At 43.4% G+C, this 16,439-nt stretch overlaps 1 protein-coding gene across 4 annotated transcripts in view; it reads right to left on the bottom strand.

Moving 5' to 3' along the window:
• Window positions 1–1,634: 1,634 nt before the first annotated feature.
• eva1ba (eva-1 homolog Ba (C. elegans)) overlaps window positions 1,635–16,439 on the bottom strand; it is a 112,135-nt gene continuing 97,330 nt past the window's right edge. For all 4 annotated transcript variants that reach the window (XM_073034401.1, XM_073034402.1, XM_073034399.1 and 1 more), the window contains one exon: window positions 1,635–7,576. In XM_073034401.1, the coding sequence (XP_072890502.1) occupies window positions 7,122–7,576 (455 nt within the window). In that variant the 3' untranslated portion in view covers window positions 1,635–7,121. The remainder of the gene's footprint in view (window positions 7,577–16,439) is intronic.

Raw genomic sequence — 16,439 nt, 5'->3', positions numbered from 1 at the left:
ACAAAGTGAGGTGGAAACCTGGAGCATTCGGTGCTTTGATAAACAAGAAAACTTTAATTTTAATAAAATGACAAAAAGTTTAAACAGCTTCTTGGTCTGACTTACAATCTGTCTGGTTGGTGGGTTCTAAGGTGACCGATGAGGCCAATATGGGAGGTACAGGTGGGGTGGGTGCTGGGTAGTTTATGAGGTGTCACTCCCCTTCTTCTCGTTTCACACAGCTTCTGCGTGTTCTTGGTTCATGGACTCAAAGTTTTCGGCACCATTTTGCATGCTCTTTCTCTACCTTAAAATGCCACGAGTTGATGATTCGCAGGAGTCCGTGGAGCCATTAAATTAGCAACAGACTAGTAAGTAGCACCTCTTTAAATACTGGAGATCAGAGGAATAGTGAAGCTATTCACTGCATTAAGTCACAGTGCCAGCAGTACATTATAGAACATTACAGGCCCTTCGGCCCACAATGCTGTGCCGATCACGTAACCTACATTAGGCGGAGATGTAAGGATGTTTAATTGCCTGATCCCAGCTGTGGCTGGGGGTGGGGTGGGTGGAATTCCTTCTCTAATTGTACCTTATACTTTTAAAGACTGAAAACTTAAAGATTAGCTTTTATTGGCCACACATATGTGTATCAGAAAATTGCAGATCTATCAATAGAGGAAGTATCGTAGGGAAGGCAGATGAGCTCAATACCTAGAATTATGATATTGTAGCCATTAGTAAAACTTGGTTGCAGGAGGGGCAGGACTGGCAGCTCAATATTCCAGGGTTCTGTTGTTTTAAATATGACAGAATGGGAGGGATTAAAGGAGGACAGGTGGAGTTACTAGCCAGGTAAAATGTCATGACAGGCGAGACTGGAGAACTCAACTAGTGAGGCATTATGGGTGGAATTGAGAAATTAGAAAGGTATGACTATATTAATAGGACTATATTACAGACAACCCACCAGCCCCAGGGATTTAGAGGAACAAATTTGTAAAGAGATTGCAGACTGTTGCAAGAAACATAAGGTTGTTATTATTAGGTGATTTTAACTTTCCACATATTGACTGGGAATCCCATACTGTAAAAGGGCAGAGTTTGTCAAATGTGTTCTGGAAAGTTTCGTTCATCAGTACGTGGAAGTCCCAATGAGAGAGTGTGCAATATTTCATCTCCTGTTTGGGAATGAGACAGGGCAGGTGACAGAAGTTTGTGTCGGGGAACACTTAGCATCCAGTGACTGTACGCCTTTAGTTTCAAAGTAAATATGCAAAACGATAGGTCTGGTCTGCGGGTTGAGATTTTAAATTGGCTAAGAAAAGCACTTCTAGCTCACGATGGGGCCAAGTATCTGGGCGGCTGGGAAAGCATCCACAATGGAAATGGGACGTGGATTTTCCAGGTTACTTTCCTTTCGAACTTCCATCATAAGTTGTCCTCTGTGAAGAATCCAAATCCGCCTTACTCCATTACATTTCCTGAGCTCTGAGGGAGGGGGGAGTATATCTGATATTCTCAGGATTACCAAGGACTTTTCCCACCTCATCCCTGGTTTATTGAGCAGTAGTTATCAATTCTGTGGACACATGAGTAACAGTAATATCTCCAGTACAATCTCCAGCTTAATTCAACAGATCCAGAGTCAATTTGACCTAATTCAACTATATTTTTTTATTAAGCAAAAACAAAATATAACGTGAGGCAACATTTGAAATAAGCGTTTTTAAATTGCAACCTGGAAATGAATAGTTCATTCTCCTTCCTGTGTGATATCTAGATGCACAAGAGGAAGGTTAAACCCATTGACACATCCCTGTGCAGAATCTTTGTCTCCCGTTTTAATGAAGACTTTAGGTAGTTAAAAAAAAATGTAACACCTACGATACAGCAACAGTTATAATAGAAACAAATTCTAATTCAGAGAGGTATTGTCAACTGATCAACATCTGAGTTAATCCTATGCACCTTTATGTAGTTGAGGCAATGTTAAACTCCAATATGAATACCTTGTTACAAAGGGTGGATCAGCCTAGATCTCAAGTGTTTCACTAAGTGAGCTTTTTCTCCCTTAAAGGACACTCTCATGAAGTCCCTGGGAGTTTCCTCTGTGTTACAGGTTCTATGTAAATCCAGGTTGTTGGTGTTCTGTTTCTTAGCCAGGAAAACATTCCAGTGATGGCTTGGGTTCTCATCAATGCCCATTATCAATAAAGGATGTCGAGATGTTACCAAGGGTATGGTGTTTATGTTCTTGTTCCTCAGAAGGGTTCTGATTATTTTCTACCAACTGAAGTGATTCTGAGTGTTGAGGAAGAATGTACAGCAGAAGTTGTGTTCTTCAAGGTGAGATGTTGGAGCTGCTGAGTGGGAGGATTTCCATTGAACGTAGATTGGACAAGGGAACAGACTAAGATACGAGATTAACCATTGTCTAATTGAGAGAGGGTTTCTTGGGTTTCCTGGTTGTCTCCTGCTGACTCCCACATCTGTTTCTCACCTTCCCACGTGGATGAGACACAAAAAGAGAGGAAAGGTCCTTTACTGGTGGGGATAGTCCAGGTTAGATACCAGTGCAGGACTTCACACAGAATGCACGATGAAGGCTGAGAGACCCAATTTACTTCATGAAGGGTTCCAGACATGTGGATTAGGTCACAGAGTTTTTTTTTTTAACTCCATTTAATACTTTCAAATTACATGTAATTGCTTTAATCACTCATATCAATTTTAACATATTTTAAATATGCCTGAATGTTCAAAGGTATTAAAATCCATGATAGCTTTGACAGCTGACAAAGCTCCACCTATTGTTCTGTTTTTGTCAAAGCCCATCAGGATCTCCACGGCGTCCTCCACTTAGATTAGAGGTACAACACCTTATATTCCGTTTGGGTAGCCTCCAACCTGATGGCATGAACACTGATTTCTCAAACTTCCAGCAATGCCTCCACCCCCCTTCATTATTTCCCATCTTCTTGTCCCTCTCTCACATTATCTCCTTGCCCGTCCATTGCCTCCCTCTTGTGCTCCTCCTCCCCCCACCCCTTCTTCTTTCTTCCATATCCTTTTGTCTCTTTCACCATTCAACTTCCTAGCTCTTTGCCTCATTCCTCCCCCTTCAAGTTTCACCTGTGGTTCTCTCTCCCCTCCCCCACCTTTCAAATCTACTCTTCAGCTTATTTTCTCCAGTCCTGCTGAAGGGTTTTGGCCCGAAACGTCGACTGTAACTCTTTTCCAAAGATGCTGCCTGGCCTGCTGAGTTCCTCCAGCATTTTGTGTGTGTTGCTAGGATGTGTGTGTGTGTGTGTGTGTGCAGGTCATGTGAAATATATCACAGGAGACCTCATCACCATTGGACTCTGTCGCTGGACTCACGCATGTCAAGAAATCATACGTGTGAAGCCCTGTCAGGACAGCAGTGCGGTGAGCAGGGAATGCAACTCTGGCAAAAAAAATCCATCTGTCAGGATCCCGCTCATAGATTTAGGTGGGTTAGACACCCATTTGATCACCATGTATTAGCCAGTATTTCATCCAGTTTTGGATTAATATAGAACATGGAAGGTACTGCACAGGTCCTTCAGCCCACAATACTGTGCTGACTTGTTAATCTACTCCAAGATCAATCTAACACTTCCCTTCCATTTTGCTTTCATCTATCCAGAGGTCTTTTAAATGTCTATAATGTATCTGACTCTACCACCACCCCTGAAAGTGCATTTCACGCACTCAGCACTCCCAGTATAAAAATCCTACCCATACTTTCCTCCAATCAGCTTCAAAGTATGCCCTCTCGTATTTGCCATTTCCACCCTGTGAAAAAAGGTGCTGACTGTCCTCTCTATCATTGGAATAAAAGTTTGGCATGGACTGGATGGGCCGAAGGGTCTGCCTGGGTATGGCAATACTCTATGTCTCTTACCATCTTATACACCTCAATCAAGCTGCCTCTCATCCTCTTTTGCTTCAAAGAGAAATGTCCTAGCTCATTTAACCCAAGATACACTCTCTAATCCAGGGAGCATCCTGGTAAACCTCTGCACCATCTCTAGAGCTTCCACATCATTCCCATAATAAGGTGACCAGATCTGAACACAATACCAAGAATGGTCCAACCATTGTTTTATAGAAAAACATTATCTATTGCTTTTGAACTTAATCCCCTAACTAATGAAGGCTAACCCACAACATGCCTTAACCAGGCAGAAGTAAAGATTTCCCTTTACACTCAGTGGAAACTGTACCTCCTGTTGCTAATAAAGTGGCCACTGAGTGTATGTTCATGGTCTTCTGCTGCTGTAGCCCATCCACTTCAAGGACTGACGTGTTGTGTGTTCAGAGTTACTCTTCTGCTCAACACTGCTGTTATTTGAGTGACTGTCGCCTTCCTGTCAGCTCGAGCCAGTCTGGCCATTCTCCTCTGACCTCTCTCATTAACAAGACATTTCCACCCAAAGAGCTGTCTCTCACTGGATTTTTTTCTTTTGTTTCTCTGTAAACTTCTAGAGATGACTGTTTATGAAAATCCCAGGAGATCAGCAGTTTCTGAGATACTCAAACCTCCTTGTCTGGCACCAACAACCATTCCACACTCAAAGCCATTTAGATCACATTTCTTCCCTTTGCTCATGTTTGGTTTGAACAACAACTGAACCTCTTGACCGTATCTGCATGCTTTTATACATTGAGTTGCTACCGCATGATTGGCTGATTTGCATTAACAAGCCAGTGTACAGGTGTACCTAATAAAGTGGCCACTGAGTGTACGGATATATCAATTTCTATTTTCAAAGTTATTATTGAGTCTACCAGCCCTAACCCTTCCAACACTCAGGCCAACCTTTCCACCCACATTATAGAAAAATAATCTCACCTCACCATTGCAATTACATTAAAATCTGTGATCTTGGTTACCTCTCCCTTTGCCACTATACTTGTTTACTCTAGCAAACATAATTATGAACACCTTAGTTAAATCTCCTGTGAATCTTTTTAGCTCCAACCACAACTTTGTTTAATCTAGCCACATGATTAAAATTCATAACTCTCAGCATCAGTTCAATAAATCTCCCCTGCAGAACTGAACTTGATGCTTCCAATGGAGCAGTCCAGTGACTGGAAAATGCTAAAAGCTTCTATAAATCAATTATCTCTTTTTATGACATTAAGCATTATCCTCGCTAGCTTCAAGAATTGATGACTCTTGCACCTGCATTAATTTTTCACTACGCTTCATATTGCCTCCCTCATTCTTCCTAAAAAATTAATCACTTCACACTACCTATGGTTTTTGTGGACATATAATGGACAAACTTAATGTAGAATTCATTACAGTTTACCCTCAGTAATAATGAGCTGAGGCTAATAAAGGGCTTCTGAAGCTTTAAAACACACCCCACTGACTTTCATGACCCAGCCATGTAGAAGCATATAGGATTCCATTATAAAAATGGTTTCCAATGCTAGTTTCTGTTCCTGTTCACCTAACATAGGTTTTCCTTCATTATGCGGACAGTTTCAAAGAGAGCTGAGTGGTTGAGGGCAGATCTCCGCAGCGGGAGTAACTTAATGAAGTATGGGCTGATGTCCTTACTTACAGGTCACACAGAGATAAGATGGCTTGCAATCTGGAGTGGGTTTGAGCTGATCCACAGCTGAGGATGAACTGTGATACCCAAATCCTAAAATAAACTTCCAAAACATCAACTGTAAAATTCCCTCCCTAGACGCTGCCTGGCCTGCTGAGTTCCTCCAGCATTTTGTGTGTGTGTTTCTCTGGATCCCCAGCTCCAGCAGCATCTCTTGTGTCTGCAGTAAGGTTCCCCACGTAGTCAGGTCATTATGAGACAAGCACGTTTCAATTACTTCAGTTGTTTTTTTTTGGAGAGTGACTTTAGCTGAAGTGCAATCAATGGTGAAGAATTACCTTTACATCCCCTACCCAAATGTGCGAAGTGAGTTGCTTCTGACCTTTGGAAACAGTTTGTACTCGGGATCGTGATTAGAAGCTTGAGTCTGCACTCCCATCGGTAACACTGGGGCCAGCTGCCGCACTTGGAACCAGCTAACTAAGTACAGTCTGGCAAAGGGACTTGGGCTCTTGCTCCCTGTCGTTTTGTCTGACACACAATTTTCAAAGGGGCACAAAACAAGAATTTGACGCATTTTCCAACTCAGCTAGAAGGTCAGCAACCAAAATAGAAGCAATCCACAAAAGTAAAGGGTTTTTTCAATAGCATGTCTGTGCTTCTAAGAAACCAGTAATAAGGCACTTCTGATAATTACATGTAGCACCTTCATCTTTGCAAGTGGGTCACATTTAACATACTATTTTGCACAATCACAAGGAAAGCACAGACTATACTGGCAAGACATATATAGGAATGTCACACCGTAAAATATTGGACTATACAGTTAAGCAACATATAACACACTGGTCCCATTTACGGGTAAAGCTACCATATCAGTACCGTTGTTCACAAGTGCACTTAAAGAATTCAAGCACCTCGATCTCTGCAACCAGATTCAGATCACTGCATTTTTCCATTACCTGAAACATCAAGCTTTTCAGAGTTCGTCAAAAATACTGTATTAGAATATACAAAGGGATTGGTTTTAAGACAATTGATTTGGTCCCAGTCTAGGTGGGATTAATGAGTTCAAGGAGGATAAGGAAATGTTTCCTTTTGAATCACTGGCTAATCCCAGTGAAAACTAAATCCAAAGAGCCTGGGAGACTCTGATCAGTAATTAGCTCATTTCTCATTTGAAATTATCGGATTGTCAACATCTGATGTCGCGGATCCCAAACAGACTTGGGTTATCTCTGAGGAAAGTTCTTTCTCCCTCCCATCTCCCTGTGGAATGATCCCCTCACAGAGCACCAATGACGGGGCCTTTAGCAATCCTAACAGCAGTTCTCTGCTATGCCCGGTGGCTCACAAACCTGTTCTGAATATTCTGCAAAAGCTTTACTTCCATCGTGCTTCTGTGTGCTTTTGGGTTCAGTTAATTCCATACACATGGTGCAAATATTTAACTACTCGTCTTTGGTTATGTGTTTTCTGCATGTCCAGAGCTAAATAAAAAAATATATATTTTTTTGCATCGGCATTCTCTCTCTTTCTTGCTCCTTAATACTTCCCGTGGGAGTTTGGGCTCCAGGTTCGATGCTCCCTTTGAACGCCATTTGGTAGCATTTCCATTTCGAACTGGTGCCAGCCACTTCCCAGGATGTCCGGCTGCCCGCTGCGCCAGATCTCACGGATGATCCGCTCGCGCTCCTCCAACAACTGGGCTCGCTCCAGCTCCTCAGCGGAAGTGAAGACGTTCACGCTGGAGCTTGTGGTGGCCTGGTTGTGGTTGACCAGGGCCAAGTCCGTTGCCGTAGGCGGCCCACTGTCCACCTCCTCCTCTTCATCCTCCTCTTCATCTTCCTCCTCGCTGCCGTCTTCTTCCTTCCTGCTGACGGGGTCCGTGGCCACCGTCCGAGTGTGGCAGGATATTCGGATCACGAGCAGGCAGAGTGTCAGGATGAGACCGAAGCACACCCCGGTGATGAAGTACAAGGCTGCCTTCTCCGGATTTGCTGTGAAAAGAAAGCATTGCACAAAGTTAGACCCAGTCTTCTGTGCCACATTCCTAACAGGGTCAAGTGAACCCTAAGCAGCATCAACAACTTGCATGAGGTCCGTAACTCCATTTTGTCTCATATCGCAAAATTGCTGGGAATACTAAACGAATACCAAAAAACCATTGAAAGATTTTGTCCAATCTCAGGCCATTCTGTATGTTCTAAAGCAGTAGCCCAAATGGTGGCGTCATCCATTACCCACGCAGGTATTACATTGCTAATTCCACAGCGAAGACTAGCTGTTTGATTTCCAACACAAATCCCCTCCCCACAGAGCATTCTGCTGTTCAGGGGCATTTCTACCTTACCCAACAATTCCTACACAAGTCCCATGTAAATGCTACATCTAGGCAGAAATATGCTGCCAACTCAAGCCTGCGTGAGGCTTGCTCCACATTGTTTCTGAGAGTGGCTACAAAGGCCAGAAAATGGCTACCTCCATGACAGTTTGTGGTGACTGGACTAGTGTAGAGGATTGTTAATAGGCACCTATGCTGAAGTGACTAGGGTCTGACCAAGGCATATTCAAAACACAAATCACGCACCATTCTTACTTAGGTCATGTACTGTCATTCATTTGTGGACACTTTACTGAAACACTGGACTTTCAGAATTAGAATCAGGTTGAACATCACCAGCATAGGTCACGAAATGTGTTGTTTTGTGGCAGCAGTACAATGCAATACACGACAAAAGAGAGAGAAAAAAAGAGATAGATAGAACAGCTAAATTAAATAACTACTACAAAAATAGCAAAAAGTAGTGAGGTAGAATTCTTGGGTTCAATGTCCATTCAGAAATTGGATGGCAGAGGGGAGGAGGCTGTTCCTGAACTGTTGAATTTTTGCTCCCTCCATTAGATAATCTCAACAATGAAGAATAAGAACAATTTGAAGCTGGACAGTAACTACAAAACCATTCAGCTCTGCGGCTCAGCTCAGCTTTGGTCTGAACATGGGCCAAAGGGCTGAATTCCAGAGACAAGGAAGCATTTAGTCAGGTGCGGCATCAAGGAGGCCTGGCACATCATAGAAGGTTGAGCAGTACCGCACGCTACAGGCCCTTCAGCCCACAATGCCGTGCCAACCTTTTAACCTATCTAAGATCATTCTAACCTTTCCCTCCCACATAGCCCTCCATCAATGGGAAAACTGTCTAAGAAAGGAGGGAGAGGGAAAACAGAGATCAAATCGGATTTTCCCTAGGTCGGCACTAGGGAAAATGCTGGAATCAATTATTAAGGGAGGTGGGTAACGAGGCACTCATAAAATAGCAACAGGATTAGGCAGAGAGATCCTGAATTTAAGAAAAGGAAATCGTGTTTGACAAATAGTCTGGATTTTATTTTTGTGTGATTGTGACCAGCAAAAAAGATAAGGGGAACTGGAAGGTGCAATGTATTTGCACTTTCAGAAGATAATTGGTAAGGGGCTACGCGAGAGATTATTATACAAGTTTAGAGCATGCATTGTTGGCATGGATTGAGGATTGGTTACCTGACAGATGGAAATATACAGATCTCCTTGGGATCTGCAGATTGAAACTAACGCTATAATGATTGGTGCTGGGGTCCTGGTTGCTGGCAATTTGTACCAGAGGGAATCCAATGTACTACGTCCAATTTTGCTGGTGGTACCGAGCTAGGTAGCAGTGTAGGGAATGAGGGAGGAGCAGAGAGGATGGGTGGGGGTGTGGGGAGAGAAACAGGTTAAGCAAATGTGCATGAACGGGTCAGGTGGAATCCGTAAATAATTTCAAAAGGAGAAAAAGAAGTTTCTGAAGCGGGATCGAGAAATGTTGGTGTTCAGAGGGACCTTGTTGTCCTTGATGCTGATATCCAAGTCAATCTGCCTCTCTTTGGTCAGTGGGCTAATCCCCAGCTGCCTGCACCAAGCCCTAAGCAAATGCCGCCAGGCAACATGGAAGAGTTTCATCACCTCCCCCTGACACCCAACGGCATCAGCATAAGTTTATTGGTTCAGGGAAGGCGTTGCAGATTCAGTCGAAAAATTGGGTCGACATCACGTTCCGAAAGGCCTGTGCTGTGATGTAGTGTTCAATGTTCGAATATTTGGCCAGATAGGTTGTCATTAATGAGACCATTGAGATGTCTCACACAGCTCCCCCAGCACCAAGTTCCCTCAATGATATTTATAAACCAGTACTATTGTTGGAGGGTTTATTATGTGTGTGTGTGTGTGTGTGTGTGTGTGTGTGTGTGTGTGTGTGTGTGTGTGTGTGTGTGTGTGTGTGTGTGTGTGTGTGTGTGTGTGTGTGTGTGTGTGTGTGTGTGAGAGAGAGAGAGAGAGAGAGAGAGAGAGGCGTTTTTCACCGTTGTTTTGTCTGTTATCTCTGCTGCTTGTGTTGTTCTGCTGAACACCGTGGGCATGCTGTGTTAGCACGAGAATGTGTGGAGACACTTGCAGGCTGTCTGCCTGCACTTCCTTGGTTGTTAACACAAAAAAACGCATTTCACTGTATGCTTTGATGCGATAAATAGATCTGAATTTGATATCAGAGGGTTCCCCCTTTCAATAGACTTTGTGTAACCACTGAGCAGAAATTGAACTGAAACATTTAAGTATGATAGCTACAAGGGTAGATCAGAGGCAGGGTGTCCTGTGGCACTTCCCTAGGAGAGTGTCAGTCAAACAACACTCACTACGCTTGACACCGCCCAGGACAAAGTGACCCACCCGAAGGTGCCTGAATAGAGATTTATTCCCTCTACTGCTGGCACTAAGGGGATGCAGTGTGTGCTGTTTATGAAATCAGAATCACCATCATACGTTGTGAGATTTGTTAACTCCATGACAAAGTACAATGCATGATAAATAAATATAGAGTAAAGAAACTGAGTTACAGTTGAGTATATTAAATAGTTAAAGTAAGTAGTGCAAAGAAACAGAAATAAAAATGTAGTGAGGTAGTGTTCACGGGTTCAATGTCCATTTAGAAATCGGTTGGCAGAGGGGAAGAAGCTGTTCCTGAATCACTGAGTGTGTGCCTTCAGGCTCTTGTGTACCTCCTCCCCGACGGTGACAATGATGTACTGCTCTTCACTGCCCAGGCTTCAACAGCAGCTCCCAAATCTCTGAGGAGGACAAGGACAGCAGATGCTTAGAAACATCACCACTTCCATATTCCCACCAAGTTGTACATCGATCCTGGGAAGTTATCACTGAGTCTATATTCTGGACCATGGGGGCACCTTCAGATGAAGGCCTGCAGTGGTTCAAGAAGGAAACTTCTCGAGGGTAATCAGAATGGGCAATGAACACTGGCCTTTGCAGTGATGCCCAGATGTTAACAGTGAATAAGAAAATCATTAAGAATGTTCTTCACCCTTGACAGCCTCACTTTCTTAAAGGAGATTTGGAAATGTACTGTTATGGGCAGCTCTTAAGTACTATAAGTGAATTAAAATTCGCAGATAGCCAAGTGGGATTTAAGCTTGCATTTTTTGGATTGTTTCTGTGGTAATGTAAGGGCCCTGCTGTACCAATAAACTACGGGACTCAATGTGTCAGTATGTTAGAATTCTCCACTCCTGTGGGAGTGAGCTGAGAAATGTGCTAGGCATACTTTGTACTGCATGTTGATATGAGAGTTCCTGAAACTGCTCATTCCTGGGGAATGTGGTCTGTCCATTCTACAAGGAGTCGTGATGTGGATAAGAAACAGAGTGAAATTCCCCTTGTAAATAAAATACTTTCTGAAGTTTCTGGTCTCTTTTACAAAGATCATGGGAACATGTGAGCAATATATTATTTCTGTTTTTTGACTAGAATTGACTAGCAATGACTTATCCATTTGCTTTTAAGGGCTTTTACAAGCAGGACTGGCATTTTACTGTGAAGTTACGGGCCTTTTGTGGTGGTACCATTTGAAACATTTAAAGATGAATGGTATCACTGGTTAATTTTAAAGGGAATTAAATCTGGTTTTTTTTTCCAGTCTCCTTCCATGCTTCCCTCTAGGAGTTTAAACCTAGTAATCTGGAAAACAGAGAGAAAAGTTCTTCCAATTATCCATAGTGATTTGGCTGGATAATCCATAAGCTCTCTGGGGAAGTGGGAATGAGTGCAATGGAATGGTTTGAACTTCAGCAAGCCAAAAAAGTTCTGCAGGCTTCTCAAACCAGAGGCTGTGAGTTTCCTCAATCCAGGCATGGATTTAGTGTGTGGACGGAAATGACGGTAGGGCGTACATGAATGCTTGGGTTTTATGTAGTATTGAGGAACAGAGTGATGTCGCAGTACAAGTCCACAGGTCCTTGAAGGTTGCAATGCAGGTAGACAACATGGTTAGGGAGCCACTTGGCCTCCATAAGTTTGGACATCCTTAACTCCAGCACCCCTCGCGGATACCAAAAAAATGCGGATGCTCAAGTCCCTTATTTAACCTGTCTCATTGTGGTGGTCTTTAGGACCTGGCGGAGCTCTGAATCCGTAGCGTTTCTGTTCACGAAAATAATCACAATCACGATTGAAAATAAAGTGGAAATAATAAAGCGATCGGAAAGAGGTGAAACGCCATCGGTCATTGGAAAACCGTTAGGCTACAGTTGGTCAACGATCGGAACAATTTTAAAGGATAAAGTGAGAAAGGTCCTGCCCCGATGAAAGCTACAATTATTACTAAGCAACGCAGTGGTTTAATTATTGAAATACATACGTTTCTTAAGTGTTTTATATGCATAGAAAGGTAAAATATATACTATTTTCTAAGACAAAGTTTGACTAACTGACACTAAATAGATAGATAGATAGATAGATAGATACTTTATTCATCCCCATGGGGAAATTCAGCATTTTTTCCAATGTCCCGTACACTTGTTGTAGCAAAAACTCATTACATACAATACAATACTTAACTCAGTAATAATATGATATGCATCTAAATCACTAGCTCAAAAAGCATTAATAATAGCTTTATAAAGTTCTTAAGTCCTGGCAGTTGAATTGTAAAGCCTAATGGCATTGGGGAGTATTGACCTCTTCATCCTGTCTGAGGAGCATTGCATCGACAGTAACCTGTCGCTGAAACTGCTTCTCTGTCTCTGGATGGTGCTATGTAGAGGATGTTCAGGGTTTTCCATAATTGTAATACCGGATGTACCTGTTCCAACTTAGAAAATTTCCATTTTTTTTTATCCCAATCCGCGGTAACCTACGCACATCCTCCCGTATACTTTAAATCATCTCTAGATTACTTTTAATACCTAATACAATATAAATGCTATGTAAATAATTGTTATACTGCATTGTTTAGGGAATAATGACAAGAAAAAAAAGTCTGTACATGCTCGAACAACAAGAGCTGGAAGAGCACTTCTGGGTTTTCTCGATTCGCGGTTGGTTGAACTCGCGCATGCGGAACTCGCGGATAAGGAGGGCTGACTGTACAGAAGTAGAGAGGTGATTTTCAAAGTTGATTAAGATTTGGTCATCCCTCAGATGAAATGCTGCGTGCAGGTCCTAATAAGCAGAGTTTAGAGCCGATGTGATAGCTCTGGAGAAGGTACAGAATAAGACCATAAGACATAGGAGCAGAATTAGGCCATTCAGCCCATCGAGTCTGCTCCACCATTTCCCAGATTGATCCCACTCACTCCCATGCACCTCCCTTCTCACTATATCCTTTGATGCTCTGACTGATCAGGAAAATATCAACTTCCGCTTTAAATAATCACACGGACTTGGCCCCCACCGCAGTCTGTGGCAGAACATTCCACAGATTTACTACTCTCTGGCTAAAAAATTCCTCATATCTCTGTTCTGAAGGCTGTGTCCTCTAGTTCTGGATACCCCCACCACAGGAAACATCCTCTCCACATTCACCCTATCTAGTCTTTTCAAGATTTGGTAAGTTTCAATGAGATCCCCCCACATTCTTCCGAATTCCAGTGAGTACAGGCCCAAAGCTGCCAAATGCTCCTCATATGTTAACCCCTACATTCCCGGAATCATCCTCAGGAACCTCCTCCAATGACAACACACCTTGCCTGGGAGAAAATAGTTTAGTTATGAGGAGACACAAGAAGTTCTGCAGATGCTGGAAATATTGAGCAACACACACACACACACACAAAATGTCAGAGGAACTCAGCAGGTCAGACAGCATCTATGGAGGCAAATAAATAGCTGATGTTTTGGGCTGAGACCTTCATCAGCAAGTCCTGTTAAAAGACCTGCAACATCAACTGTTTATTTCCCTTCATAGATGCTGCCTGGCCTGCAACATTTTGTGTGTGTTGCTCGGATTTCTAGCATCTGCAGACTTTCTCTTGCTTGTGAATTGACTGCAGTAAACCTTTTCTCATCTCAGAGGCAGATAAAGCAGAAGATATAGGTTTAGGGAAGGAGTGAGAGATTTAGGGGGCTGTGAGGGGGACTTCCTTCACACAAAGAGTGGTATGTACCAGCCGAGAAGGTGGTTGCAGCCGGTTTGCTGACAGCGTTTAAGAAGCACCTATACGAGCACTTGAACCACTCAGGCACAGAGGCCAATGCACCAAGTGCTGGGTGATAGCAGTCTCTACAGGTCAGTATGGACAAGCTGGGCCGAATGGCCATTTCCATGTCGCAAAATTCTCCAAAACCAGCCGAGTGGTGGAGAGAGACCTTCCAAAAAATTTCCCTTTCTTGGACCAAACTAGTCCTAGTGACACTGGTTTTGAAGTCAGATAGGCATCTTCTAGCCCCAAGTCCCAGGTACTTTGCTGTGGTGGAGCAAGGACATAGTCCCTGCTGGGAGAGGGAGCCTCAGGATTTATAGAACCCTTGTATTAGAGGTGGTCATGCATATAATCTCGAGAAGATCTGGATTCAGCCCAACTCAGTTGATAATCACCTCACATCTGAGTAGAGGTGTACTTAGATCAAGGACACCTGCAGAGACTGGAGCTTCTGAGGGAGTGTTGCCTCCTCAGAGTGCTGCACCCTCGGAGTGCTGTCTCAGGTACACATAAATAACACAAACAAAAGCAGAAGCTCACCGAAGTTCCATACTTACACCAATGTCAGTCAGATGGTTTATAGGATTATGCCAGGTACACAGTGACCCCTGCATCAACATCTGTATGTCGCTTTCAAGATTAGCTTTATTTGTCAGTGAAATGCACTGCTTGTGTCAATGAACGACACTGTCCAAGAATCTCTAAGTGTCACCACCCTTCCAGTGCCGGCATAGCATGCTCACAACTCACTAAACTTAATCATACGTCCTTTGGAATATGGGATTTGGACTAGCTGGAAAAATGGGCTGAAAAATGGCAGATGGAGTTTAATGCAGACAAGTGTGAGGTATTGCACTTCAGAAGGTCAAACCAAGGTAGAACATACAAGGTAAATGGTAGGGCACTGAGGAGTGCAGTAGAACAGAGGGATCAGGAAATACAGATACAAAATTCCCTAAAAGTGGTGTCACAGGTAGATAGGGTAGTAAAGAGAGCTTTTGGTACATTGGCCTTACTAAATCAAAGTATTGAGTATAAGAGTTAGAATGTAATGGTGAGGTTGTATAAGGCATTGGTGAGGCCGAATTTGGAGTACTGTGTGCAGTTTTGGCCACCGAATTACAGGAAAGATATTAATAAGGTTGAAAGAGTGCAGAGAAGGTTTACAAGGATGTTGCCAGGACTTGAGAAACTGAGTTAGAGAGAAAGGTTGAATAAGTTAGGACTTTATTCCCTGGATGTAGAAGAATGAGGGGAGATTTGATAGAGGTGTATAAAATTATGATGGGTATAGATAGAGTGAATGCAAGTAGGCTTTTTCCACTGAGGCCAGGGGAGAAAAAAACCAGAGGTCATGGGTTAAGGGTGAAGGGGGAAAAGTTTAAAGGGAACATGGGGGGGGGGCTTCTTCACACAGAGAGTGGTGGGAGTGTGGAAATGAGCTGCCAGATGAAGTGGTAAATGTGGGCTCACTTTTAATATTTAAGAAAAACTTGGACAGGTATATGGGTGAGAGGTTTATGGAGGGATATGGTCCAGGTGCAGGTCAGTGGGACTAGGCAGAGAAATGATTCGGCACAGCCAAGAAGGGCTGAAGGGCCTGTTTCCATGCATAATGTTCTATGGTTCTATGGAGGAAATCCACACGGTCATGAGGAAAACATACAAACTCCTTACAGACATGGCAGGAATTGAACCCCCGACCTCACACCACGCTACTATGCTACTGGCAGAATTGCAGTCTGGGGTATTCAGAAGCTACAAACTCTTCTAGGTTTGCTTGTTTGATATTTTTTTCCAGCCTGGGTAGATTTGGTTTGACTGCAGAGCTGATTGCCCAGCGTTCTCGGACCATCAGCTTAATGATCTAGCAAGAAGCTTCAGAGAGTAGTGGACGCAGCGCCTCCCCATCACCGAAAACGTCTACATGAGGCATTGACAGGAAGAAGATGGCGTTTATCATCAAGGTCCCCACCATCCAGGTCATACCTCCTTCTCACTCCTATCACCTGAAATCTGAATTCTGAAACCCCAAACTGCCCGGTCCAGGAGCAGCCACACACTTACGGTTCTTGAACCGACCTGCACAACCCTAATCCTACCCCACCAGTGGAACGCTACGGGCCACCTCTTGCACAAACGTGGAATCGTCTCTGTTTTGTTTTGCGCTGATGCCTTGCTCTGCCAGTCTTTCTCGTGGAGTTTGCGTGCCATTTTCGTTCTGTGTGTTATCTAAATCGCCAAGCCTACAGAGCAGGCTCTTCACTGCAAATGCACCTCACTGTACCTGTGCATCTGACAAGAAACCTGACTACCCGCTTTGGCCTAGCTTGACGGCAAAATACACATTGCACTCTG

The sequence above is a fragment of the Hemitrygon akajei genome, chromosome 32 (assembly GCF_048418815.1).
Source record: "Hemitrygon akajei chromosome 32, sHemAka1.3, whole genome shotgun sequence".
In the NCBI taxonomy this organism is placed as follows: domain Eukaryota; kingdom Metazoa; phylum Chordata; class Chondrichthyes; order Myliobatiformes; family Dasyatidae; genus Hemitrygon; species Hemitrygon akajei.
The sequence above is the reverse complement of the archived record's forward strand: the minus strand, read 5'-3'. Positions and strand labels throughout refer to the sequence as shown.